Below are 27,987 nucleotides of genomic sequence, written 5' to 3' on the forward strand. Positions count from 1 at the left end.
TTTGTAAAATAATAGATCTTTATTAATTGCTGGTCAATGTTCAAGTGTATACATGATAAACAATACATAATAAGTTCATACATATATAATTGAAATAAACAATAATAATTTAAATTGAATGCAGAATAATATAACGATGGAAAATATATATTCGCATTATAAAACAGTAAAGATAAAATGGGGGAGCTAACTAGCTCAATTAAATTAATGTGCTGATGCCAAATAATGTCAACATGAGACAGACAAGGGCCTCTTTTTGAATTTTAATAAAGTGTTGCTATGGTAACCAAATTATTCACTTTAAATCTAAGTTAAATTAATGATGCGTAAACAGAACATTATTACGTTAAACACAAGAATATAAAAACATGATAATAATAAACCATAATGGAATCTGGACCATAAAAATGCATATGGACACAAGGAGAGAAATGCGCTTTATTTTCATTTCTCGTTCTGACTTTAAAACAAACATTTATACTTGATTCAAACGCATACTTAAACTGACTAAACTATTAAAACAATATACACAACTCTGGTTGTTACCTTTTAGCCTTCATAGTTAATAAAATACACATTCTCAATAAATTTGCATTTGACGCTGTTTATTTTATTCTTTATAATGGGAGATAACTCTTTAAAATATAGCTAATACCGCTATGTTAATTGAAATAAATAATGGAATGAAACGTACAATAACTACTTGCGCTTTATGATCATATTCAAATTAACTACTTAATATACATAATAAAAACACCAACGCTAAATAATATTTACATGATAAAGCAAATGACTAATATGAGAAAGTCTTGTCTTTCAAATAATTAAACTTTACGGCTTTCAAAAATATGTACAAAGTCGCTTTATTTAAAACATTACAATTAGATAGTTAAAACGAATGATAAAAATGCTAAATTCAATAATAGAAAACTTAAGACTTTGTCTTTAAAAATAACTATTTACATTAGAAAATTCTGTAAATGTAAAAATACTTTTAACTTCAATTAAGCTGTTACGGATGCAACTATACCCTCTTTAGTTTCTAATTCATAGTTAATAAAATACACATTCTCAATAATTTTGCATTTGACGCTGTTTATTTTATTCTTTATAATGGGAGATAACTCTTTAAAATATAGCTAATACCGCTATGTTAATTGAAATAAATAATGGAATGAAACGTACAATAACTACTTGCGCTTTATGATCATATTCAAATTAACTACTTAATATACATAATAAAAACACCAACGCTAAATAATATTTACATGATAAAGCAAATGACTAATATGAGAAAGTCTTGTCTTTCAAATAATTAAACTTTACGGCTTTCAAAAATATGTACAAAGTCGCTTTATTTAAAACATTACAATTAGATAGTTAAAACGAATGATAAAAATGCTAAATTCAATAATAGAAAACTTAAGACTTTGTCTTTAAAAATAACTATTTACATTAGAAAATTCTGTAAATGTAAAAATACTTTTAACTTCAATTAAGCTGTTACGGATGCAACTATACCCTCTTTAGTTTCTAATATCTCAACATGTAGAAAATATTCATTTAAAATATCAATGCATAAACATAAAAATATTCATTTAAAAATATCAACTTATAAAACATAAAGTGACACTCACCTGGAATGAAAAACCAATTCTTTGTAAAATAATAGATCTTTATTAATTGCTGGTCAATGTTCAAGTGACCACAATTTCATAAAATACAAGTTTTGTTTCATTCCCAGGTGAGGCCCAATCAAGGTAAAATAATTATGTACACAAAGGAAAATATCTCATAAACCCTGTCACTGGCCCCATGTCACCTCTTGTTGCACGACCCTAAAAGTCATCCTTATTTCCCCGGTGACAGATTGGTGGAGCTTTTGTAAATCGTTTGTAGAAAAATGTCAAATAATAGCTATTTTAATTCTTTGTCAAATTCTAGTATTCTATATAATCTCTTTTAAAATTAACTTATAAAAGTTGGGTGACATGACCACAGTGAAATTCTTTTATTTATAAAATAATTCAAAACTCATTTCTATTAAAACTATAGTAAAAATATGTAAAAGATCTATAAGAAAAGTGATGGTGCATTTTTCCCTATCACATAGGAATGAAGATAAGATCACCGCTTTTAGTTCTCTTTAAAAACACATAAATATCAAACGCTGTCTTATGTCAAATAGTTTGTTGTTTGATTCATAATTCCTTGGCCTGGTAGCTAGTTTTGTCGTTTTTCAGTTTGCTTCGGTGATAAAGTATATCTCGTGCAGTGAGAGACAAGTATATTCTTCTCTCTTTAATGAGATTAATAACACAAGAAACTTTTTGATTTATTGATTGATTGTTGGTATTTAACACCACTTTTGATTAAGTCATTTATATTTTTAGCGTTGCTGCCACCTCCACCATCTAATGTACCTAAAGCATCTGACTACAAACAACCGGAGTTTACAAAGTAAGTTAAACAAATGTCATCTAGAAAAATAGACTTAGGGAGCAACCATTTAACTTCAGAGGAGGATATGCTTTTTTGTCTGAGCCCCCCAAAAAAATTGCGAACAAGTTTATTTAGTTTTTTTAACGATATCAATCAAATTATTTTGTTCAAAATTAAACATTATAAGGTATTTGGGAAATCTTGATTCTGAATATTTTATCCTCAGCTGAAACATATTTTTTTCCCATCAATATGGGAATCAGAATATTTATCAGAAGTTTTGATGAGGTGATAAAACAGAAAAAAAGACCAAAATATATAGCTAACTCCTGTTAACCTTTGTTTAAGAGAGAGAAAAAAGATGATGTGAAAAGTTAATAGAGACAGAAACAGCACCCTAACGAGAAATATAACAGAAAAGACATGTAGTGGGCAATTTAGTCATCAATCAAATACTGGTGTCAATCTCTTTATCGTCCCAAGACCATACATAGTGGCCGAGTTCACTTGAAAATCTCGAGTTAACTTTACTTACTCGGGTTTCAACAATACGATTTTACTTGAACCACTCGAGTTAACCCCTCGTACCCTAGTTCACACCCTCATCGAGCCAGGGTTAAACTCGAGAAACTCTTGAATGACGTCAAACCAATGAGAATGTTTTATTTTTTATGCTTGGTCAGGGCCTTTAATACCCTAAAGTTACTTAGAATTGTTCCGAATATCAACTCTAGTTCGTTCACGTGATAATCTAATAACTCTGAAGTCGATTGTAGAGTTTCGAGTGAACTCGGCCATTATGAAATCACCCCGATTATCGGTGGGGTTAATATTACTTAATCTAATGCTGTGTTGTTAGGAATTTGTATTTTCGTCGATTGTCTTTCTCACATTGGGATTGTTTGAACATTTTAGAAGTTTTTGAATTTCGCCCCTCTTCTAATCTTGTTTGATAAATGTCAATACACTGTAACAATGATTTTCTTTTTTATAGAGTTCCTGTGATAACAGAAGAAACAGCTAGAACTGCATTGCTTGATTATGTTGAGGACCAGTTTTGTTGGGGGAAAGGAACGGCAAAAAAACTTCAGTTCACAAATCTGCAATCTTCTACGTCTTACCATGTGAGTAAAGTTTCATTGAAGATATGTTGGTTTAACGCAAAACATTTTATGTCAAAATTGTTCTGTCATGTAAATTGAAAAGATATGATTTTTTTTTATTACCATTTGAGGGCCCATGATTGGATAATAACAATCTTGAATCTTGGACCTCGAATCTTGATACACTGCTGCACATGTACATGTACTAGTAATACAACGTTTTGCTATTTTTTCTAGTACATCTTAGAGACATACACAGAGACAAGATCGACGAAATATGAAAATGTAGCGTTTAAAGGTACATATATATATATACATACTAAATAGCAGTTAATGTTTTAGTTATATTTTATTTCTTTTACGGACTTATTTCTTGTAGAACAGGGACGAAAGATACCAGCATGAGAGACATTCGAACTCATAGATCGAAAATAAACTCACAACGCCATTGCTAAAAACGGAAAAGAACAAAGATAAATTAATTGTAAACAAGACACAAAAAACTAAACTAAGCAATACGAACTCCACATGTTGCAGCATGTATGATATGCATGCTCTGTATATTCAATCGAAAGCCCGTTTTACGTTTACATAGTTTGAATTCTGGCATTGTCTATATAATTATTTAACATCGCATTTTTTGCTACCAAATAGTATCCCTTCAACAGATTATATTAACGTAAATGTCAAAGGAAATGTATAAGGAACATCAAACAGACATGATATAGTAATGCATCATAATTTTAAAGTAATAGCTTATGAAAAGTACATAAATTTGTATATGAATTTGAACATTTTTTATAGGTTTAAAAAGTTTAACGTAGTTTTATAACGCAGTGCAAAATGTATTCCTCCAAAAATGTCGTGTAGAATTCTTTTTAATAAGGGTTTACATCAAAGCTACCTGGTAGTGGTTGTAATGTTTGTAAAAGCCTTGATTAAAATTGTTGCATGATAAAATTAAACAACTGATAACAAAAAGATAATCTAAACATGAACAATACCTTCATCTTTCCATTTTGTTTTAAATCCAAAAATCTGAAAAAGCTCGTTATAATCTTCATTATCATATAACGTAACTTTGGATTATTACTAGGCCAACCCATTGATGGACCACAAAATGGAATTCCACCTGGACCATGGGACATCATCACAAATCCATGCGATATCTTTAGTGATGAAATTCGTAAGATGGAGGTACCACATACAGCGTCGGTTAAGGTAAAAGCTTTTTGTAAAAAATGCGACAAATGTGTGTGTTTTATTTTTATTCCAAACATTTTAGTAAAGTTTGACCTGTGTTGGATTTCGTTCTGTTAATTGTGGGTATAATCAAACAACGTATTAAAATGCATTGAATCGTGTAAGGGTATAAATATATAGCTATGGTGACCAAAAAAATATTTACAAAAGTCCATGTTAAAGTGTACGTCTGTTAGACTCTGATGGAGAACTGTCTCAAAAACAATCAGAGAGATACTTTGATGATGATATAACATTTGTGATTTGATTTTATAATTTCAGCCCTGTCACAGATGTAAAGCCACTGGCTATTTGATATGCTCGTCATGTAGTGGGAGAGGAAGGGTGAGTATAACGAGATTGTAATACTTGTCACAAAGTATCACGGGAATATGGCGCAATTGTATTATAAGCCGTTTCAAAATATATTTGCGTTCTGGGTAACATTTGAAACAAGTGTACACCAAAGTGTCGAAATAGGTTTACAAATGTCGAGTTAGGTTTAAAACGTCCTAAACAATGGAAATCCAAACTATGACGTGACGTTATTTTCATTTTGGTGTACGAACAATGTCCTTTATATTCTGAAACGGTTAATTGTCTATAGTGGATTGACAAATGTTCTATTGAGCAACTCAGTCAAATCTAGTCGATAAGAAGACATGTCGGCCAATTAGAAAAAAAGGGGGGTTGGAAATAAAATCAACTATTTTTTTTCTCAAGTTATAATTTCTTATTTCTAGAAACGATGTGGAGGGTGTAATGGAAGAGGAAGAAAAAGAAGACGCGTTAAGAGAAAGAATGGATGGAGAACTGTTACACGGACTTGTGGGGGATGTCACGGAACAGGAAAAAGAAGGTTGGTGGTGAACAATCAGATTAAGTTGTCCCTACGTACGAAACTAAATTTACTATTCAAAACTACTCTTAATTTTATTATTTGTACTGCTTAATAAAGACAAATTAAAACTAAAACCAGCAATTATTCACGTTGACAACAGTCCGCTCATAGACAAAACACAGCTCATGGCCACTTATGTATCTTCAATACAGCGACAAAAATCCCACACGTAAGGAGGGGCTTTAGCTGATCCATTATTAATGACTATCAATAATGTATTATTCTAACTTGTGGACGTCACAATAAAATCTGAAACAACATATGAACAAACCAATGAACCAATTAAAAATTCACATTCAAGACTAACATAGGCTAGAGGTTCCAAACGTAAGACAGACGCAGTAATGGGGTATAACACGCCTATTTCTGTTGTTTGAATCGGCGCAGACCCATAGTTTAGCTTGACCTCAGTAAAGTATATATTTGATCGACAGTATGTGTACAATGGGAAGTATTATGCCAACGGACCTTGCCTTATTCTCTATGCAGTAAGTGGTAACTTTGTTGTTTAGCATATATATTGAGCGTTTTATATGCAGACATATTTTTTGTTTATTTTTAGGGTTCTGTTTTATTAAAGGTTGACTATCTATATTTGCAGATGCAATAGGTGTAGTGGTACTGGTCGTGTTGTATGTGGGACATGTGAAGGAACAACACAACTCAAATGGTTTATAGAGCTCACAATCACTTGGTAATCATGTAAACCTACATATTCATCTTTTAAAATCGACTTTCATATGCGTAAAACGTAAAAACATTTTCTTCTCCCCATCAAATGAATTGGATTTTTATGTATTCACTTGAACGCGGACCGCAATGAAGACCCCAAATTGGAATAAGACGTTACAGTTACTAGTATTAGATTATTATCGCTCGCTAACAACCAAACCAGATGACTATTGTTTGTAGCAGTAAAGTAGAAAGGTTGATTGTAGTATGAAATACAATATTGTCTGAACATTCAGTATGATAAATTAGATACAACACAGCCGAGAGGCATCAAGAGGCTAATAGAGCAGATTGTTATCTGTTGAAAAAATATTGTCAACCGATGATTCAAAATGTCAAAAAAGAATTTCCAACCACAGCCTGAAAGTACAGGAAATTCTATATACATACAATACTTTGATTTATTCAGGGTTTGTCTGATTATTTCATTATGCAATGTATGTATTCCAGGAAAAACAACTTGGGTCATCATATTGTAGAGAAAACAGACTTACCAGATGAGCTGATAAAAGATGTCGCTGGTACTTTAGGTTTTCAAGATACACAACCACGGGTAAGAACACCAAGTTCCTTTTAATTATGTTTAGTCCCTGAGAACGCCAAAACACTATAGTGTTACTTTTTTAATTTTCGATCAGATAAGCTACATCATTTAGACCAGACGGTCCAAGAAATGCAACGATAGGTAATCACAATTATCACAATTCGTTGTACACCATTCTGCCGTGTTTGTGCCTGTTGCCACCATTACACAGATTTATTATAACAATGTCATTTATTATTACTTTGTAGGTTCTTCCGATTGCCATGTTTCCTGAACCAGAAATCAACCAAGCATCTCATCGCTTAGTGAACGAGCACAGTAAATTTCCAAATTGTAGAATTTTAATGCAGGTATGACTTATTGGTTTTTTTTCTAAATAAGATTATGATGACTTCACGATTTCGTTAAAACATGCAGAGACATATATACACATATGTCTCTGATACATGTTACTTAACTTTAAGCATAAAATATACTAGGAAACTAGAAGCTGCAATGCGATTCTTTTTCTTTTATGCATCTATACGTTTAATGTCCATTGATAAAAGTCATATTTTGTTAGACAAAAATGATACCTCTCGCACTGAAAATGATTGACTGTAGCAGATTATGTGGAGTATACTGGATTATGCTCTAGATACTATAACTGTCAAAAGGTTGTGCATGATCTATAATAATAAAGCTATATTCTGTAGGCATCTGTGACTTTGAATCTTATGAGAGTGCCACGCTCATTTCAGTTTGGAAACGGGTGGTTTATGATCACATCTTTATAATTAATCAAACTATTTGGGTATTCTAGGGTGACTTCATCAGTTAAGTTCAATATACATGATTTTAATTTTATGTCTTAAAAAAAGGAAAACAGAAATACATGTCGTTTTTTGAATGTTCGTCGCCTCAATTTTAAACCTAGTTTAATTCAGCGGTATCGTTTAAAAAAGTCCTTGGTAAATCAATGATATAACGGCCAATTTATTTTTTCCCCATGTTTTGGAATCCGTAACAGGAGTTTTTTGAGAATATATTTTTTAATTAATAACATCTGGAATTCTGTATTTTGTAATATCAAAGCGAGACCGGGTTATTACAAAAATCAGTATAATCTGGTGCAGAACTCCAAAAGCTGTGGAAGTTATTTGCCCAGGAAACATTATATCTAATGATCTGATCTGAATAATATGTATACATGTTCTAAGCCTCATTTTTAATACATGTTTTTCTTTTTGTATTTCAGAGGCACGTGATAAGGATGGTACCAGTTACTCAGTGTGATTACCAGCATAAAGAAACGACCCTCAATTATTTTGTTTATGGTTTAGACTGTAAAGTGCATGCGCCGACATACCCAGATCAGTGTTGTTGGGGATGTACAATTCTGTGATAATTTTATATACGACTTCTAACGCAATATCTGACTATTTTCTAAGAGTATTTTTTATACAAACCGTTTGTCTGTCATACATACTAATACATCTTATCCGTTGTGAATGAATGAAGTACCAGTCTGTTTTGTTTCTACATGCTTTTTAACTTACTGTCTTCTACAGTGTTGTGGAGGGATTCTTATATTTATTTATTATTATAATAGCATGAAAACTAATATTAAAACTTATAAATTAAATTATTTTTTATTTTATTAGATAATTCGTCTAATAGCCCAACAATATTAGATCTTGAAATGCGGAAGCAAATTTTTCTTCTTCCCTGGACGGAATTTGAACTCAAGCTAGTGAGATATGGTGGCACCAAATCGCCTTGCACTATGCTCGGGGCGATAGAAAAACTCTACCACCTAGGCTTGACGGGCGCATTGCATTTGCGCCAATGTTTGAAAATTCCAATCTTTTATTTGCGCCACAAGGTTATATTTCATTTGCGCCAAAAATTAACTTCTTCATTTGCGCCATTTTACAGGTAAAACAGGTTATATATAACAGGAAAGAAATAATCATCGCTCTATTAGACATTTACGGAAAGTCTCGGCACCGACTTTTGACACCAACTCTGACAGGTAAAAAGAAGGGGGTCGTCCCAAAATAATAAAAGGTACTAATAAATTAGCATTTCGATGTAAAGTTTAGTTTAAAGTTGCTAGGGCGTCTTTATAAAAACTGACAGAATTTTTTGATAACTTGTCAAAATGAAGCTTTTATCATGTTTTTTTAAAACTGTATTAAAAAGTATAATTCACCGGAATTTTTTTCACGCTACAGGTTGCTAAAAATTGTCAGATTTTATATAGATTATTCATGGAAAATCAAATTGTGTGTGATGAAAAGAAAACGTTTTACAAGAACTTTAAGATAAAATGTTAGAATATTGCTCTTATAACATGCTTTCAAATGAGCAAAAGAAAAAAATGGGGTCACTGGATTTGTTTTCTTGCTACATATTGAAAAAAGTAAATTCATAACACTTTCTATTGTAAAAACTACTTTATCGGAGTTATCTCCCCTTATTTGGCAAATTTTGAAAAAATCTTATGAAACAGAAACAAGGTGTTTTTTTGCAAAACTACGACTGCAATTATGTTTGAAAACACAATTTTCTATATTCATATCAAAAGTCTTGTACAAAAATTACATACAACTCTCAAAATTTGCACATTTCACCAAATATATCTGCTTATTCAAAATCCAAGATGGAGGAAGACACAGAGCCTCCCTAACGAGATTTTACATTACGATTTGTTTTGTCCTCTGTAAACAAATCCTGGAACAGTCTCCACAATTTGTCTGAGTTTTTCTGTTGGGTGCCCTTCACAAAGAGTTCCTGAATATTCGAAAAGAATTCAATATTCGGCAATGATTCAATTTAATTTTGACGCTTGCATTTCTGGTGATCATGTTTTCTGATGATTTGCTGTCGCGTAAATGGTTTTATTACAGGATAAAATTGTGAATGGATGCTGATTTGGATAAATGTTATACATTAAAGAATTATCCGAATTATTTTTTTAGAAACTCCGTTAAATCAGGAGAGTGAAGATTTAAAACAGAAAAAATCTGAAGAAACTTTTGTTTTCAAATAAAATTAACGGTACCAATTTTCTTGCACCAGATGCGCATTTCGACAATACATTTCTCTTCAGTGATGCTCGTGGCCAAAATAACAGGATCCATTTATTGTTATCTTCAACTTAGCGAACTTCTGAACACCCCCTTCCACCCGACGCGGAACCATACATTTGAAAAAGAGGGTCGGCTACTTTTGTTTCTTGTAAAGAGACCGGACCACATTCTTTTTAAATTTCCGTTACCATTAACGGGGACCGGGATCACTGGTCTTCTTTTTAATCCGCTTCTGCCCCTTTTTCCCGTAAATTTGTATATGTAAATCAAATTGAGCTTCTTTTTTTTGGCTTTGAACTTTTGGAGTGTCTAAGTATGTCTAAGTACCTAACCTAAAATATTCAACATGCGAGCTGATTATTTTTTTTGGAGAGGGTGACAACAATTGAGCGCAGCCTTTTCCGTTAAATTAAAATTAACTTTAATTCCACGTGTTATCGGCATACAAATAGTCAACATGGAAGACTGATAAAAAGTTTTTTGGGTAAATTAAACAAAGCAAACATTTAAAATATTTTTGCCACAATTATTTCATCTCCGCATTAAAAAACAAATATTCTAATTGAGTAAATCTGATTATCTCTACTGATAAATAATGCAACACTAATGACACATTTAAGTTTTGGAATGATTTTATTCACAAAGAATGTTTCTCATTGGTATACATTTCTATGCTCTTGTCTTTTCAGAGTTTATATTGGAAATTAAAAATTGCTGCATGAAAGACACTAGCTCCACATTCCTATGCATATGATTTTATATGTATGAGAATCATTCCATAAAATATCCGTTTGATATCCTTTCAATGCATGACACTGTCTAGTGGTTTTTCTGCCACAATTACAAGGAAAACCTGGCTAAACTTTTGCTAAATCAAACACTTGAATCTTACATCGCTATTGATGTTAAGCAATTATTTAAAGGGCCATCCGGAACTGTTGGGTTTTATGACAGTCTTCCTTCCATACACACCATCGCTGCAAAATAATTTGAACATTCAATTTAATTATGATTATATAATATTATTTGGCAATCCAAAGATAACCTGAAACATCAGACCACAATAAACAGAGACCCCAAAAAATGCCAATTTTACTTTACAATGAAATTGAAAAAGTAGTTAGGTACATGTCAAATCATCTTTTGGCTGTCGACAAAAAATAAATAAAATCTAAATTTCGTAGCATTTTACCCCCTGAATTTGTTCAAGGTATGGTGGTTTTACCCCTTTTCAGTTTTCAGTATGTCATGTTGTATATCTTTTATAAATAAGATGAATTTCTAGCAAGTTTCTACGATATTCTTTATCATTTGACAAAATACTATGCATCTGAATTAAATTGTTTACTATTTGAAAAAGCGCGCCTTCTTTTACTTTAATTTACTTCCCTTTATTTCACATAGCAACAAATATTAAAACTGCCACATTTGACTGCATATCATTTTTTTTCCCCAAAAAAATATATGTCAAGCAGCATAATTAACTTTACAAATTGGGAGAAAATCAAGATGTTCCGACTATAGGTTAGTATTAAAAAAAAAAATGAAAGGTTGGCATGATTCCAGGTTTGAACCCTGACGACACTTAAAATCGAAAATTCACTTATTTACCTATCATATGAAGATACGATGATGTGAAAAACTTAACAATTAATAATTTACCTGGTGCATTATCATATTCACATTACGTTGACACGTCTCAGTTCGTCTGTGTTAGCTCATTTCAAGCTCGTAAACAATGTACACCATTTTCCGCTATTCTTTACCGATTACCTCTAGTCAGAAGAGCCCACTGTTTACAGGGGCGATAATATTTTGTCACCAGTTCACGCACTGTTTCGACTAACAAGAGCTTTTATCAAAAGTGTGTTTTTTTTAAATTAATACCTGTATGAATCTGTATCATGCGTATTTACCTGTAATATTGGCGCAAATGAAAGGTTTAATTATTTGTGCAAATGAAATAAGTTTGTGGCGCAAATGAAAGATTTTTTTTAGCGCAAATGAAATGCCAATTGGCGTAAAAGCAAAGCACCGGACTTGACAAAAAATTCAAGCTTTAGGTGCTCGCGGATCATTTTTGATCATTGTTTTGATAAATCAACCATTTTCTACATAAAAAATCGTTGTCAATATTATGGATGTGTATGCGACTGTTATATAAGATACAGGTTTTGCTAGCTATAAAACCAAGTTTAATCCTCCATTTTTTTACGTAAGAAGATGCATGTATCAAGCTGTGTTTGAGTTCTTTATTTGCCTTTTGATAAGGTACTTTCCTTTTTGAATTTCCACAAATTTCAGTATTTTTGCGATTTTACTTTATCCTACACAGTAACGCAGTGAAAGATAAACAATGCTGAACTATTATTTTGGATGAATGACACACTCATACCACATCTTCTTATAATCTTTTAGCAAGGTATTTGTTCTATTTACAAATACTTCCGTGCTTATTATCATCGTACTCTCTGAGGTTATATTTTATCATGTAGACCTATAGCACCTTCGGTGGTTTGCGTACTTTCTGACCAGCGATATAAATAAAAAAAAGGGGGTGCATCAGACCATTCCAGACCAATATATGACATTCTTAAAGAATAAACGTAATTAATTATCTAATTTTGATAATTAAGCTTATTGTAATTGTCAAGACAATTTGTCACTTATGAAATAAAACGTGTCACACCATGTCAAAACTGAGAAACACATTAGAATAGCTTGATTAAAGGCACTTAATAAAAATAATACAAAATTACAAATTTAAATGAATGAGTATGCTGTCCAAATGACACCTTCATGTATCTAATGAAGTCATGAGCAAATTTTACTTGTTCGAATTACAATTATAGTTTTTAATAACAGTAGTTTTTTTTAATATTCTATTGACTAAACAACCTAAACAATTAAACAATATAAAAGCTGCGAGTACTCTCAGATCTGTACTTAATGTCTTTTTGTTGTAAGTGATATATAAGTATACGTCCACGCTCACTCCGTTTTTTGTGATTTTTTATATGTATTCTATTACTGAAGAAAAAAATCTTAAAAACTTCTTTTAACTATAAAAACAACAACAAGAAGCCTGTAGAAATATATATATATAATATAGAAAACCACTGAGGTGACTTTACCAGACTTTTCCTAGTATTATTGTATTTATTTATATTTTCCAATGGGTTGTTGAGAAGTGCGAAGCTATAATACTATTACAGTAACGAAGATGCTACACCCATTTATGGTTTCAAATAAAGCGTTGTTGGTCAAATCAGCTTTTAAACGTAATTCATGAAAAAAAAATGAATTTGAAAAGAGTAAAAGTCGAAGTTAAGATTCAGACATCTATGTCCGTCTTCGCCTCCTACTCCGCGGCAAAAAAAACATCATTTATTTTTAGAAAAGAAATAAAGCCATACATTGTCCTTTTGTTGACCAATGTTGTCCTAATATGGTCATTTAAAAGAATACGAGATGGAAGGCCTTATATTTCAATAGGTTTTAGCTTCAGTCTTTTACGGTGTAAATAGATATAGGAAGATGTGGTGTGAGTGCCAATAAGACAACTCTCCATCCAAATAACAATTTAAAAATTAAACCATTATAGGTTAAAGTACGGCCTTCAACACGGAGCCTTGGCTCACACCGAACAACAAGCTATAAAGGGCCCCAAAATTACTAGTGTAAAACCATTCAAACGGGAAAACCAACGGTCTAATCTATATAAACAAAAGTTTTTTTATGAAATGTCTAATGATACATACGTCATCATGTAAAATTGGCAAAGTTATAAATTATTTTATATTAATTCAATTTGAAAACTAAGGAATTCATAAACGAACTAATGGGCGAATATAGGATAATCGTACACGAATCACGAAACTATCTCAAAATGTCTTTAAAACAGAAAACAATTAACATGCCATCTAATTGTGACTTCGGAAATTTGTTCCTGAAAAAAATCTATTCACAAATAAAAATATCCTGGACGATAATTGATCTAATATTCACTAACATCTTCAAAAATATTGTGAATTATAATCCTGGTACCATTGATAACTATTTACAGTTATAGTAGGGACGTTGAATGAACCCTTATTGAACTATATATGCATATGTGTCATTGAAAATTACCAAATCCTAAGGTATTTAAATATTTGAACTAATAACTAAAGGTTACCTGTATATTGGCCAGTCAGAAATTAAAAGCCTTTGCACACGACACACTCACTCTGACCAGTGGTCTTAATTTCTGACCGTTAAATACCATTGATTGATTGAAATAGACAGAATACTAATTGGTGGAATCTAACCGTATTCGTACTGTTATTTAAATCATTTTGACAACAAGAACTTCAAAATGTCACAAATAGGGTAAGAAATGTTTATCATTCATTATAGAGGTTTATTGTAGCCTTTTTATACTAAAACTCTCCACTTCTTGTGCTATTGATTTGTTAGTTTAATTAATAATTGATGCATGTAATCCTTCATGTACTTACTTTTATGGTAGAAATTTACAACCTTCATATTAATACATTTAAAACCTATTTTTGTTCTTTGTTTGTTTTGTTTTGTTTTTTTGGGGAATGGTCAGGGTAGGGCAACAAGTATGCAGCAAACTTATTACAGGGAATATATATTTTCAATATTTTAGATAAGACGGACAAGGTTAATCTAAATTAAAGATTTCGTCCTGTGATTTCATGGCTGCCATATATAAAGTTAAACATCCAGTTCAATAGAGAAACTTATAGTATTTTCTTAATAGTACTTAGATTTCAAATAAAAGTGAACTTCGACTTTGCTGACCACCGAAACCTATAGCATTGAGTAGTGTTAGAGAGAGGTTTACTGACTGTCGACTGTCCTTATTTGTCGTGCATTTTGGTGGATAATTGAAAGTTATTTGAACATTTTACATTGAAAAATTCAAAATATAAGATGGTTTGGCATACATGAAATCTAACAGTGCCTACTGGATCACGAAACGATGGGGCCATTTCCAAAACGTTATGCGGGTCATATGTTTTTCATACGTCATTCAAAGTATCAAAATGCCATTTGTTTTGTTGCAGTTGACAAACATTTAACCTTTTTGTCTGTTCTAAAATTTGAAAACAGTACAAAGGGGGTAGATCTTGTAGAAAATAGCTTGTTTTTGTTAACATTGAAGGTTCAAACAAACATAAAGCATCAGATTCTGGCAAGATGAAATACTCAACAATATTTGAACATTTAGTTTCTTACATATTTTCTTTTAGAATAATAAACATTTTCTGATAGATTATATACACACAGACGTCTCTTTATCTTTCCTATTCTTTTTCAGACCCAATGCAGGTGGTCCTGATTCTGTCGACAAAAACGATCCAGGTTAGTTCAGGGAAACATGTGCAATTTCTATCAAAGCATTTTGGTCATTAACAAATTTATAAATTAACATTTTCTAGAACTATCACGATTACAATTGAGTGACCGTGCTTATAATGTAAACGTAAATTGCGGACACTATTTAAATTAAGCAATTCACAGTAGAAGGTACCATAAGAGTCATTATCAAAACATACAAAATTAGTAAAAAGATATTCGTTTTTGTTTCACATGTAATATCCATTTTAAACCTTGGTTAGGGTTTCGGACACATTTTTGGGGGGAAACAAACCTTCTAATGACAAAATTGATATGACATCTCTGATAAGAGTAGTTCAAACTGATTTAGATTTACTTATATGAAAAAAACTATGAATGAGTAACAAAAAAAAAAGATGAACCTAGTCTGATCAGCAAAATTATATACGAACACATTCATTCACGTGACAACTTATAATTTTTTTTGGCATACTAAGCATTGTTCTAGCGAATTAGGTAACAATTTGGGAAACTCCAAAAACATATTGCAATAAAACAGAAACACCAATCTTTCAAAGTATATATTTAATGCACGAGTAATTAACATTCTTTTTCAGTCATACTTGAGGGAATAGGAGAAAATGACAAAGTTGGTTTACCGACGGATTTGTATGTTATTCCTGGATATTCGATTGAAGGAGGTAGGTTTGATTCAACCATAGTACCATGTCTCAAAAATCATCGAAATTAAAAGCAGACTTTATTCACCCTTACCATGAGTTCCACAATATTTAAATGTGTTTATGACCGTGCTACTTGGGGCCCAATGACTACCAAAGAGGGAACCCGCTCCAGTCATGCTTCAGTGATTCCCTATATAGATAAAAAAAAATCACAATAAAGGGGGGTTCGGGTCCCCCTAAAAAACCCTCTTAATTCACCACTGCACGAGAGGAAGTTAACGATAGCCTCATTAAGATATATTTACTAGTACTATCCCTTCTGGTTGCAGATATATTCCTACACGGTTATGTTCACTAATGGTAAACTTGGATTTGTCTATGGCTATTTGCCATTAGTATCCCCATTGACATTTCCAACGGACTGTTAACCAATAGAAGAGGGAGACGTCTGTTTGACTGTACATTTCTACAAATCCATAGATACATTCGGTTGTCTCATATACGAGTAGTGACACGATAAAAGGTTCGTTGCATGGTGACTCTAATCCTATATTCCTGTAAATGACCAACATACTATCATTTTCCAGCGTCAGAGGAACTCTTATACGTATGAGTCTACATACCAGCAAGTCTACGGACTTTACACAATCATCATGTTTAATTACCCATTATTTTATTATAGTCCTGGATAACATTACATGTTTGTCTGTTGGTGTTCACCTATCAACATTGAAATATAAAAAAAAAACTTACTGCTATGAATCACATTATATTGAGAAAAAGACTTTGACTGTAATGACCCAAAGGAACACCACATAAATAAGGGAAGATGTGATGTGAGTGCCAATGAGACAACTCTCCATCCAAATAACAATTTAAAAAAGTAAACTATTATAGGTCAATGTACGACCTTCAATACGGAGCCTTGGCTCACACCGAACAACAAGCTATAAAGGGCCCCGAAATTACTTGTGTAAAACCATTCAAACAGGAAAACCAACGGTCAAGTATCTATATAAAAAAAAACCGAGAAACGAGAAACACGTATAAATTACATGTATGTTCAACATTTGATAGTAAATTCTCTATTTTACTGAATGTATTAACCATACTAACTTAGTTATTGTTGAGGTACATGCAAGCTTTCAATGAAAAGGGACAGTTTGCATCTAGTTTTTTTTTAGTTTATTCAATTTTTGTTTTTGATTACATGATTACCTATTTTAAACAAATTTGATTATTTTAATCTTTTTTCTTTAAAAAATCATTTTTAAGGTTCCCCCTCAAAATTTATCAGCCTGTTTTTAGCTCTGTGATATCTTTTTGTTTTGTTTTGAGGGGGCGGGAAAATGAAGAAAAAACTATGATCAAATAATCAAATATACTTCAGGCAATGCTGTGTCTTCCAACTGATGGTTGTTAAAATTCCATGATAAATACCTTAAAAATATTATTTAATGAATAATTACGTATTATCATTTGAAATATAGACCAAACATAATATATAGGTGACGAATAGTTATTTTATAACACTGTAGATATGCAAGTAATATTTATGTATATCTTTTGTGTCAATATTTAAGTTAAGATTTTAAACTATTCATGTTAGATCTATAAAGAGTACATCACTGAAGCAACATATGTCCTAAAAGTCATCGATATTGTTTTGATTATATTTTGACATTTGAAAATTCTACAAAAAAAATATATTCATAAGAAGATAAAAAAGAAGTTGTGGTATCATGAATTGCAAATGAAACAACTCTCCACAATTGACACAGAAATTTACAGCTATAGTCTTCAATAATGAACAAAGCCCATACCGCATAATCTTCTATATGAAAGGCCACGAAATCGCAAATGTACAACAATTCGAGAAAATTAACGGCCTAAATATTTTTTTACAAAATAATGAACAAAAAATAAATATGAAAAACAACAAACGGCAAACACTGAATTATAGGCTGTTGACTTGGGATACGCACAGACAGAATGTGGGGGAGTTGAACATGTTAGCATAGCATATTTAGAATTTAATTTTTAGCTTATATTTGTTGCAGGCTTACTACCACCACCAATGCCGCCCCTCTCAACAAGTGTCCCGGATAAAGCTACGTATAAGCAGCCAGAAATGCAAGAGTAAGTTACAATAGTAAATGTGAAATCTTACAAGGGAACCATTTACTCCATATATTAAAGTTTTGGTGTTTGGTTTTAAATCTTAATGTTTATTTAATTGTATACTTAAGTATTTTTTGTTTACTTTCTTTAATTTTCCAAGTAAACGCGTGTCCTTATGTTTGTGCTGTTTAAAGAAAAATATGTCTGAAACAAATTAATACGTTTTCCCATTAACATTGTAGGGTTCCAGTTATATCACATGATAGAGCAAAGAAGGCCCTGCTGGACCACATAGAAACACAGTGTTGCTGGGGAAAGGGAACAGCCAATAAGATAACAACGTTTGAAAACCTGGAATCTTCAACTACATATCATGTAACTAATATATTTATAACATTAAAATGATGTATATCTTAAAAATGTTACGCTTTTATTATATTATACATAATATAATGTAATATGATATATGTCATCTTAAGCAGGTACTGATTTGAATGCTTCAAATGTTAAGGAAACACACTCGGTGCAAAGCGAAGAATTTGGATTTTTTCACTCAGAAGGATTTAGGGGGAACGGGGCTAAAACTAGTTATTGGTGTTAAACCAATAGTTTCTAGATTTAAACCCATCACAGTTCGGATGCACTGACGGGACTGCAAATACAATACAACAAGTCTGTAACACGCAAAGTGAAAAAAAAGGAGAGATTGTGCTGATTGGCACTGCTACTTTTCTAATTTGTCATAATCATATAACTTAAGTTATATCATAAACAAAAAAGGTATGACAAAAACATAATGTTATTTTCAACATGCTTTACCTTTTTGTCTTTATTTCGTTGACTTGTGATTTATATTCAACGAAATGATTTGATTTTGTTTTGCTACCACTTTTCTTGAATATTCATATTTTCAATTCAATACTTAACTTGGTACATTTTTTTACAGTACACATTGGAAACCTTTACAGAAACAAGATCGACGCAATGGCAAATGGAACCATTCAGAGGTACGAAGATTACAAACTTTATTACAATAAGTTTTAAGAATTTACGATGCATGGACAATTGTCCATTCGTTCAAACTAAAGAGTCATAGAGCTAAGGCATCATTCAAATTAGTGTGTAGTCGATTAACTTAATTCAAGATACAAATGTTGAGGATTATTGTATCAATTTTCGTGAATAACCAGGTGTAGCTAAATGTCACAACAAAAACATACATTAGTAAAAAAAAAATCTAGATTAGCACTCCTTGTCGACCGAAATTGTCGAATACATGTTTACATCCAATATGGGTGTAATAAGTATGCAAATAAAGGAGCAGTTAAAATGTCCTTCAAACAACATATGAAAACTGAACGTGTTTTTTTTGCAATAACAGGTCCTTACCAACATTCGACTATGTAATTCTAAGTTTTCTTATTAGAATGAGTAAGGTGGTGATAAGAAAAGTAAATTAGCCACATTTTTCAAAAAAAATTATAGGACAATTTATAGACGGACCAGAAAATGGAATACCAGTGCACCCTTGGGAAATCCCACTAACCTCGGTAGAACAGTTTAGAGATTTTGAGACTCGCAGTGTGGAGGTTCCCCATACAGCTTCCGTCAGGGTAAGTGCCTATTTGTCATACATTGCATAAGAGTAAAGATCTTTTTGTTTAGTTTGGCATATGGAAGGTACTTATTTGTTTATATTGTGTAAGGGTAATTGCATTTGTTTGTATTCGATTGACTGAAAGCACATTGTTTCGTTTGCATCACAAATAATCTGTAATATTTATTGACAACCATTCTTTTAATTCCATTGAACCTTATATTGCATGAACAGTATATTGCCGAGCCTGCAACTTTTGTTGCAGAAAGCTCGACATAGGGATAGTGATCCGGCGGCGGCGGCGGCGGCGGCGGCGGCGGCGACGTTAGCTAACTTCTTAAAAGCTTTATATTTTAGAAGGTAGAAGACCTGGATGCTTCATACTTTGTATATAGATGCCTCATGTTACGAACTTTCCGTCAGTCACATGTCCAATGTCCTTGACCTCATTTTCATGGTTCAATGACTACTGGAAAAAAAAGTTAATATTTTTTGTAATGTTAAATTCTCTCTTATTATAAGTAATTGGATAACTATATTTGATATGTGCGTACCTTGCAAAGTCCTCATGCCTGTCAGACAGTTTTCACTTGACCTCTACCTCATTTCATGGATCATTGAACAAGGTTAAGTTTTGGTGGTCAAGTCCATAACTCAGATACTATAAGCAATAGGGCTAGTATATTTGGTGTATGGAAGGACTGTAAGGTGTACATGTCCAACTGGCAGATGTCAACTGACCTTGACCTCATTTTCATGGTTCAGTGGTTATAGTTAGATTTTTGTGATTTGGTCTGTTTTTCTCATATTTTATGCAATAGATCTTCTATATTTTTTGTATGGAATGATTGTAAGGTGTACATGTCTAGCGGGCAGATGTCATCTAACCTTGACCTCATTTTCATGGTTCAGTGGTCAAAGTTAAGTTTTTGAGCTTTGGTCTTTTTATCTAATACTATATGTCATAGGTCAACTATATTTGGTGTATGGAAATATTTTAAGATCTATATGTCAGTCGCGCAGGTTTTTATTTGACCTTGACCTCATTTTCATGGTTCATTGCTCAGTGTTAAGTTTTTGTGTTTTGGTCTATTTTTCTTAAACTATAAGTAATAGGTCAACTATATTGGTTGTATGGACGCATTGTTAGCTGTACATGTCTACCTGGCATGGTTCATCTGACCTTGACCTCATTTTCATGGTTCATTGGTCTTTGTTTAGTTATCTTAGTTAATGTTAAGTTTATGTGACAGTTTTTAATAAAGCTTCATACTTAGGACTATCAACATAATATCAATGATTTGTAAAGAAGGCGAGACATTTCAGTGTGTGCACTCTTGTTAATAATAAATTATAGATAAAATAACCTTGTTAATGTTTGTATCATTTTGGTCTTTTGTGGATAGTTGTCTCATTGGCAATCATACCACATCTTCTTTTTTATAACTCACCCATGTGCCCAATAATCAGATATTCCAAAGTCAGTCGTGGTCGACTCAAAGATATACTTGTATGGTTGATTATATAACTGGACCAGAAACCAGTTGCTAGTTGTGAATTCATGTATCAATTTTAGTATTACAATTGTTTTTACTAGTAATTAACAATAAAGGATTGTAGGGAGAGGACGTCACTAATGTTGTTATAACTTATGCCCAATCCCTTTTGCTACTTTGAACAATTAAAATATGTCTAAAATAAAGCATTATACTCTGCAACCATTATCGAAATGTTGTTTATTTTGTAAATAAAAGAAATGTGTTAATCTTTGTTCGTTTACTTAATTCAAATACTAGTTTAACTCGTCTTCTTTATTACCAAAAAGCTTTTTATGACCAGTGATATTTAATGTCAACAATTTTGTTTAGCCTTGTCACAGATGTCAAGCTGGTGGATGTCTTATATGTGCTGGCTGTGAAGGCAGAGGACGGGTATGTTTATCTGAATATTTCCCCTGTTTTTCATAGACAATAAGTACACTACCGCACTGTTAAATCCAGCCTCGTGATTTTACTAAACATCCCGATAAATCATATAACTTTAAAAAAGAAGGGTGTATGTAAAACAAAATCCGTAAATTTTGTCCAGAAATAATGATATCGAACTGCCATAAAAACCTACCTGGGGTATTTTTTCTCTAGCGACTCTGTTTCATATATTTTATTTCTATTTGCTTATACGTGGTGGTTTTCTGCTATCATCTTTATTGTGTATACATGATATTCAGGATGGGTCTACAGAGTAGATAGGCAAAAAGTACAGAATAAAGGACACACAATAAAAAACAGGGAATAATGGACCATACACATATAGAATAGAAAAAAATATCTTAAAATTATAAGAAAAACAGAAATGATAAATCCCGTATCCAGACCCTCATCATCATGAATTAAGTATTGTGTTCTGTAATGACTTATTCAAAGTATCTTTTTATGTGTACTATTGTCTTAGTTATGGCTACATATTAATTATATTTACTGTAATCTTTCAGCTTCATTGTGGGATGTGTAAAGGAAAAGGAAGAAGACAACAGCGTGTTAAGGACAGTCAGGGTGTATGGAGGTCAGGAGTTCATAAGTGTGACGTATGTGATGGATCAGGTAAAAAGCCGTAAGTATCAATTGTTACATCGAACGTTGTGTCGACGAAAAGACAAAGTTATATGAAAGAGAGGCGAAAGCTATCTAAGAAAGAGTGAAAAATGATGTCAACGAGAGTCCTACAACTCATTATTGAAGAACGGAAAACGATGAAAAGATAATGGCATAAAATATTAATAGAAGGGCAGGCTTACTTGTTCCCACAAAAGTTACTCTGCAAGGAGAAGAAGATTCTACGCTACAAGTGATACCCGCAGTGTTTCGCATGATTGCAAACGTACAGTACAATCCAATATAGCTAGAGGATGCCCATTTATACATAACATCGATAATTTAGTGTTTGAATTTTATTTGGGAATTTTGAATTGGAGTTCATGTGGTTAAAACATATGTTTTATAATAATTTCCATTTGATTTGCTTTAGTTGCACAACTGCCAAGAAATATAAAGTACACTAAAAGTAATGATATTTATGTACCTCACTCTAGGAATGATACTTTCCTTTTTATAAAATGCATTATGCTTTTACAGGTCATAAACATTAATAATACCTTTTTTGATATTTTAGTTGCTCTCGCTGTAATGGAACTGCACGAGTGACGTGTCCAAGTTGTCAGGGACAAACTAAGCTGAAATGGTACATTCAGTTGTTGGTTACATGGTATGTTACTTGAATTTTACATGTATCGTGTAGTTAACCTACACCATGGACCATGCATGCGTGTGAATTAAAGAGGTTAGGATATCGAAGTACATATTATGTACAGAGGAATTTTTGGATAAGGACCAATGTCTTCTTTTCCTGCAAATCATTTAATTTTTTGAGATTTTTCTGTCGTTGTTTAAAAATGAGCATGTGTTTGAATGTCTGCGATCTGTTATGATTTATGTTACGTTTCAAAAATTATCGATTAAGCATCTTAAATGTTACGAAGTTTTGTCGGTGTGATTTTCATTTGCTGGCACCTGGCCAATATCGTGACTTATCAACTGTTAGTCCCTGGACTTATCGGTAGCTCAATAGTCAATGCGTTTTTTATGCCCTACCTAGGATAGTAGAGGGGCTTTATGTTTTCTGGTCTGTGGCTCCGTCCGTTCGTTCGTTCGTCCGCAGGTTAAAGTTTTGGGTCAAGGTAGTTTTTGGTGAAGCTGAAGTTCAATCAACTAGAAACTTAGTACACTTGTTGCTTATGATATGATCTTTCTAATTTTAAAGCCAAGTAAGACTTTTGACTTTTATATGGTGGTTGATTTCTGTGTCATTTTGGTCTCTTGTGGCGAGTTGTTTCATTGGCATTCATACCACATCTTCTTTTTAATATGTAGATGAATCTGGCTATGCTTATTATATACCAAGACATATTGCTCCTTAATTGTATATGTATCGATATACTCCTGACTTGTAAATGATCCAATTTGATCGTTCCTGGAAGCATACAATTTATGCAGTGTTAATAACATTGTCAGGATTTGTAAACACACTAAAATTATATAGGATTTGTGATTACGTAGGAAAATCAAAATCGCAATGAATTGAAAAGAGGGACGAAAGATACCAGAGGGACAGTCAAACCGATAAATCGAAAATAAACAACGCCATGGTTAAAAATGAAAAAGACAAAAGACAAAAAGTAGTATCCATGACACAACATAGAAAACTAAAGAATAAGCAACACGAACCCCACCAAAACCTTGGGGTGATCTCTGGTTCTCCGGGAGGGTCAGCAGATCCTGCTCCACATGTGGCACCCGTCGTGTTGCTCATGTTATAACAAATCCGGTAAATAGTCTAATTCGGTAGGTCACATTGATGAAAGGGAAAAAGACTGTAGTTACGACGTAAAAAACATATCCGATATCATCTGTACGGTAATTGCATAACGGTCAACCAACTCGTGATGGCGTCCGTAAAATTTACGAAGGGATGATTTCAACTGCACCATTTGAAACTCTTGGATTAATTGCTTCCTTGTGAACAGCAACCCTCTATCAAGAAAATCATGATAAAAAAATCAAACACACGAATAGCGAAATGTCAAACGGCCGCAATGCATGCTGGACTATTTAAAGTGTTTTTGTATACAACCTCCTGAGCTGCATACTTATATTATTACTTTCCGGAAAACTTTTGTAACCACTTGTAAATTCCTATTGTTACTTTTCAGGAAAACCTCATGAATATTCATATTGTTGCTTTCAGGAAAACCTATAAAGGTGATCATGCTGTTGGAAAATCCAATGTTCCAAAAGTACTTGTGACCAGAGTTCCTGGAACAATAGCTTTCGAAGATGTACAACCTATGGTATGATTGATTACAATATCATATTTAATGGTCTCAAAGAACATAAATCCTATGCAATCGGTTATTTTTTTAAAAGTAAGAGGGAAGCAATTGGCCGTTTTGGAATCTAAAGAATCATGGGTAATTTCATTGTTTGTACCCCAAAGTGAAAATAAAGTTACGTCATTGGTTGAATTCCCATTGTTTATAACGTTTTAAACCAATGACAACGTTTTGGTGTACGCTTTTGAAGATATTATCCAGGATGCATTAGATTTCTGAAACGGCCATGAATTCGATACAGGTTTCGCTCCTTTTGGTAATCATGTAGTTCCCTTTTTTTGTTATCTTGATTTATATCTTCTCAATTTATATATGTGATTCGAACATCATTAAACTACTGTTGCCTCTAATTTACTGTTAAAAGGGTTGATCAGACTTACAAATGTAGTTCCTGTTATTCAGATCGCTACTCCCAAGAACAATTTACAAATTTGCAAATTTGTCAAAAAAATGTTGGTGTGAAGCGCCTGTGAAGTTAATAATGTGCAGAACAGAGTATTTTGCTGAAATAAATTATTTCATGGACCTTGAAATACAGTTTTAACTTCAAATGGAGAAACATAAGGAAAGCTCCGACAGTTACATCCCAATACATTAGCGATTTTTACTAAATGTTTTTTGTGATAAAATATTGAAAACAAAGATGGTTAACGATCTCACATTGAAAGAAAATTGTGTTTATATTTCACATTTTTAGAGCATTCAAATTTTAAAATTCATATTACAAGATCAAAATTCTTTAACAAGCAGTCACCATTGGGAAAAATTTTAAAAGCCAGTTTTCTCTAAGCATGTCTTAGTTCTGGAATCTGTTAATCAGTGGTAATCGCTGGAGGCTGTATTTCATATTGCATTTTGCTTAATGAATTTAGCACTTATCAGGTCATTTGGTTTTTGGTTTTAAGTGTTTCACAGTTTGTCATCCCAGGACCTTTTATAGAATACTTTACTGTATTGGTTTTGTTCATTGACGACTATCGTACGGAGACCTACTATTGTCCTTGGTGGATAGTTGTTTCATTGACAATCTTACAACATCTTATTATTTTTATATTGAACTATGATTATCTAATAAACAGGACTTGAAAGAGGGTCGAAAGATATAAGAGGGACATTCAAACTTATAGATATAAGAAATCTTATATCTCAAGAATTTTCTGTAAGAAACAGTTTTCAAAATAGTTTACGATTTTGTGAAGCTAGTTATGTTTTTTTCTTCTATTCTTTAAACAGGGAAAAAATACTTCTACTCTTTATCAGGGAATTATTAACATACGTATACATTAAATTATGAAACATGCTTTGACGATACTAAATATTTCAGTTATACCCTATCACGAAGTCTCCAGATCCAGAAATTATGACCGCTTCCGCTCGCTTGTTAGCAGAACAGAAATTTCCACACTCTCTTATTTTGATGCAGGTAAGTTATTACAATTCTTGTTTTAATTAATTTATTGAAACATTAAGCTGTTCGGTTATCACAATATTAATTTTGATGGAGTTTTTACTAACTGATAATTTAAATTAGGTAAATGCCGCATGTCAAGCATGGTAATGTAATCATTCCTGAATAACTTATAACAACTCTGCTTTTCAATAAATAAAAAAAGGGTATAAAAAAACAACAACAATTTGAAGACAAGATACACAAAACTGTAGTAAAATAAAAAAAAAAGCTTAAAAAACTAGAAATAAGTAAAATACCAAAATTTCCATGTCCGAGTAAAATTCAACAAACTGAAAAACACTAATCACATGGCAATATCAAAAGCTTTTATTACACAAAAGGCAACAACTGTCACATTTCTGAATTTGCACAAACAAAGCCTTATTTATAAAAAAAGGTGGATTAAACCTATTGCTAAATAAACCTCTCACTTGTAAGACAGTCGCATCAAACAAATCATCATATTGACTTTGATGTGTAAACAAAACAAAACAGACATAATAGATAAAAATGTCAAAAATTACAGCAGACCAATACTGTGTTATAATCTAAATCACTATAAAGAATAACACAATTCTGTTACAAAGAAACCAAAAAAATCATATAGACAAAGCAAAAAGAAAAGCAATAGTTCCTACAATTATACAAAGAACTTTACATTGAGCTACATTTATCCACCAAAACAGAGGGAAGACCTCCGATTTCTAGAAAGGACAAACAGTCTTGTTACGCTTGTGATACCAATCATGTAGCCTAACCAAGTAAGAAATAAACTGTTCACATAGACATACAGAGATGATTATTTTAAGTTTATTATCAGTCAAGCTTATAACGCCAAGGAATTTAAGTCTTGCCTTTCAGCAGAAAATACCTTTCCACATTTTAAATTTTATTCTATTTTCAGCGACATAAAATAAAAGTTATTCCTGTGACAAAATGCGAGTACAGACATAATAACAAACTTTTGAGTTATTATGTTTATGGGTTAGATTGTAGAGTTCATGCCCCTGATTATCCTGACCAGTGTTGTTACGGCTGCGAGATTATGTAAATTTGTCTCCATTAGTTTGAAACGTTGGAACTATTTATGCAGTGTATGTTACTTGTTAATGTTAGATGCATTATGTATTTTTATCATATACTCTTTTTATTAGAGCATTTATTTGGATTTTAGCCATATGTGTTACCTTTTATTATAAAAGAAACATGACGTTATTTGTATTCAATGGTTTCTTTACAGATTTTGGAATTTCCGTCCATTGTATATGCTTTCTAATCTTTTTAAACGTTATTCTTGTTGAATACATATTTTAAATATCTTTTGTTTTTAATTATATTTTGGTTTTATGAACATTTATTATACCTACGTTATTACAGTTTAGTCTGACGTCTTTATTGAATTTGATTGCCGGGTGTTTATATTTCGTTTTTATTTGTCGTAAAAACGCAATAAATTTTGGATGGTTAGGACTTTGAATATGCAGCATTAGATGGTTCTCTATTGGAAAAATGTCATCGTACGACCATGGCTTGCTTATGGACCGGTTATATTGATTAGGAATTATTAAAAATTACCTTATTTTGCAAAACATTTCGAGATCTTTTTGGTCCTTATTGCTCTTGCACATTATTTGGCCTTTTTCACGTTTTTCTTTTATTCGAGCGTCACAAATTAGTCTTATGAAGAGGAATCGCGCGTCTGACGTACAAAATCAAAATCCTGGTATCTATGACGAGTTTATTTGTATTTTTACGCTATGGTTAGGAAATACAACGATCATTATATTATTTGCACTTTTTTTTA

At 32.2% G+C, this 27,987-nt stretch overlaps 2 protein-coding genes and 1 long non-coding RNA gene across 4 annotated transcripts in view; 2 read left to right on the forward strand and 1 right to left on the reverse strand.

The window, feature by feature from the left end:
* Window positions 1–8,588, forward strand: part of LOC134717982 (protein SSUH2 homolog) — a 36,474-nt gene extending 27,886 nt beyond the window's left edge. For both annotated transcript variants that reach the window (XM_063580484.1, XM_063580489.1), the window contains exons 4-13: window positions 2,394–2,460; window positions 3,437–3,566; window positions 3,783–3,843; window positions 4,642–4,766; window positions 5,070–5,132; window positions 5,531–5,646; window positions 6,290–6,382; window positions 6,871–6,973; window positions 7,213–7,314; window positions 8,202–8,588. In XM_063580484.1, coding sequence (XP_063436554.1) covers window positions 2,394–2,460; window positions 3,437–3,566; window positions 3,783–3,843; window positions 4,642–4,766; window positions 5,070–5,132; window positions 5,531–5,646; window positions 6,290–6,382; window positions 6,871–6,973; window positions 7,213–7,314; window positions 8,202–8,348 — 1,007 coding nt within the window. In that variant the 3' untranslated portion in view covers window positions 8,349–8,588. The remainder of the gene's footprint in view (window positions 1–2,393; window positions 2,461–3,436; window positions 3,567–3,782; window positions 3,844–4,641; window positions 4,767–5,069; window positions 5,133–5,530; window positions 5,647–6,289; window positions 6,383–6,870; window positions 6,974–7,212; window positions 7,315–8,201) is intronic.
* A 2,064-nt stretch (window positions 8,589–10,652) lies between these two features.
* LOC134706983 (uncharacterized) lies at window positions 10,653–11,876 on the reverse strand. The gene is made up of 2 exons (XR_010105674.1): window positions 11,701–11,876; window positions 10,653–11,015 (listed from the first exon to the last, which is right to left on the reverse strand). It is a non-coding gene; the product is annotated as an uncharacterized LOC134706983 (long non-coding RNA).
* Window positions 11,877–14,235: 2,359 nt separating this feature from the next.
* On the forward strand, window positions 14,236–27,448 carry LOC134717999 (protein SSUH2 homolog). The gene is made up of 13 exons (XM_063580501.1): window positions 14,236–14,409; window positions 15,368–15,411; window positions 16,005–16,088; window positions 18,131–18,209; window positions 18,434–18,566; window positions 19,138–19,198; window positions 19,677–19,804; window positions 21,657–21,719; window positions 22,280–22,398; window positions 22,957–23,049; window positions 24,589–24,691; window positions 26,058–26,156; window positions 27,088–27,448. The coding sequence occupies exons 1-13, from the start codon at window positions 14,396–14,398 to the stop codon at window positions 27,232–27,234; spliced, it is 1,167 nt and encodes a 388-aa protein (XP_063436571.1). The 5' UTR covers window positions 14,236–14,395; the 3' UTR covers window positions 27,235–27,448.
* The last annotated feature ends 539 nt before the right edge of the window (window positions 27,449–27,987 follow it).

The sequence above is a fragment of the Mytilus trossulus genome, chromosome 1, assembly GCF_036588685.1.
Source record: "Mytilus trossulus isolate FHL-02 chromosome 1, PNRI_Mtr1.1.1.hap1, whole genome shotgun sequence".
NCBI classification, from domain to species: Eukaryota; Metazoa; Mollusca; class Bivalvia; order Mytilida; family Mytilidae; genus Mytilus; species Mytilus trossulus.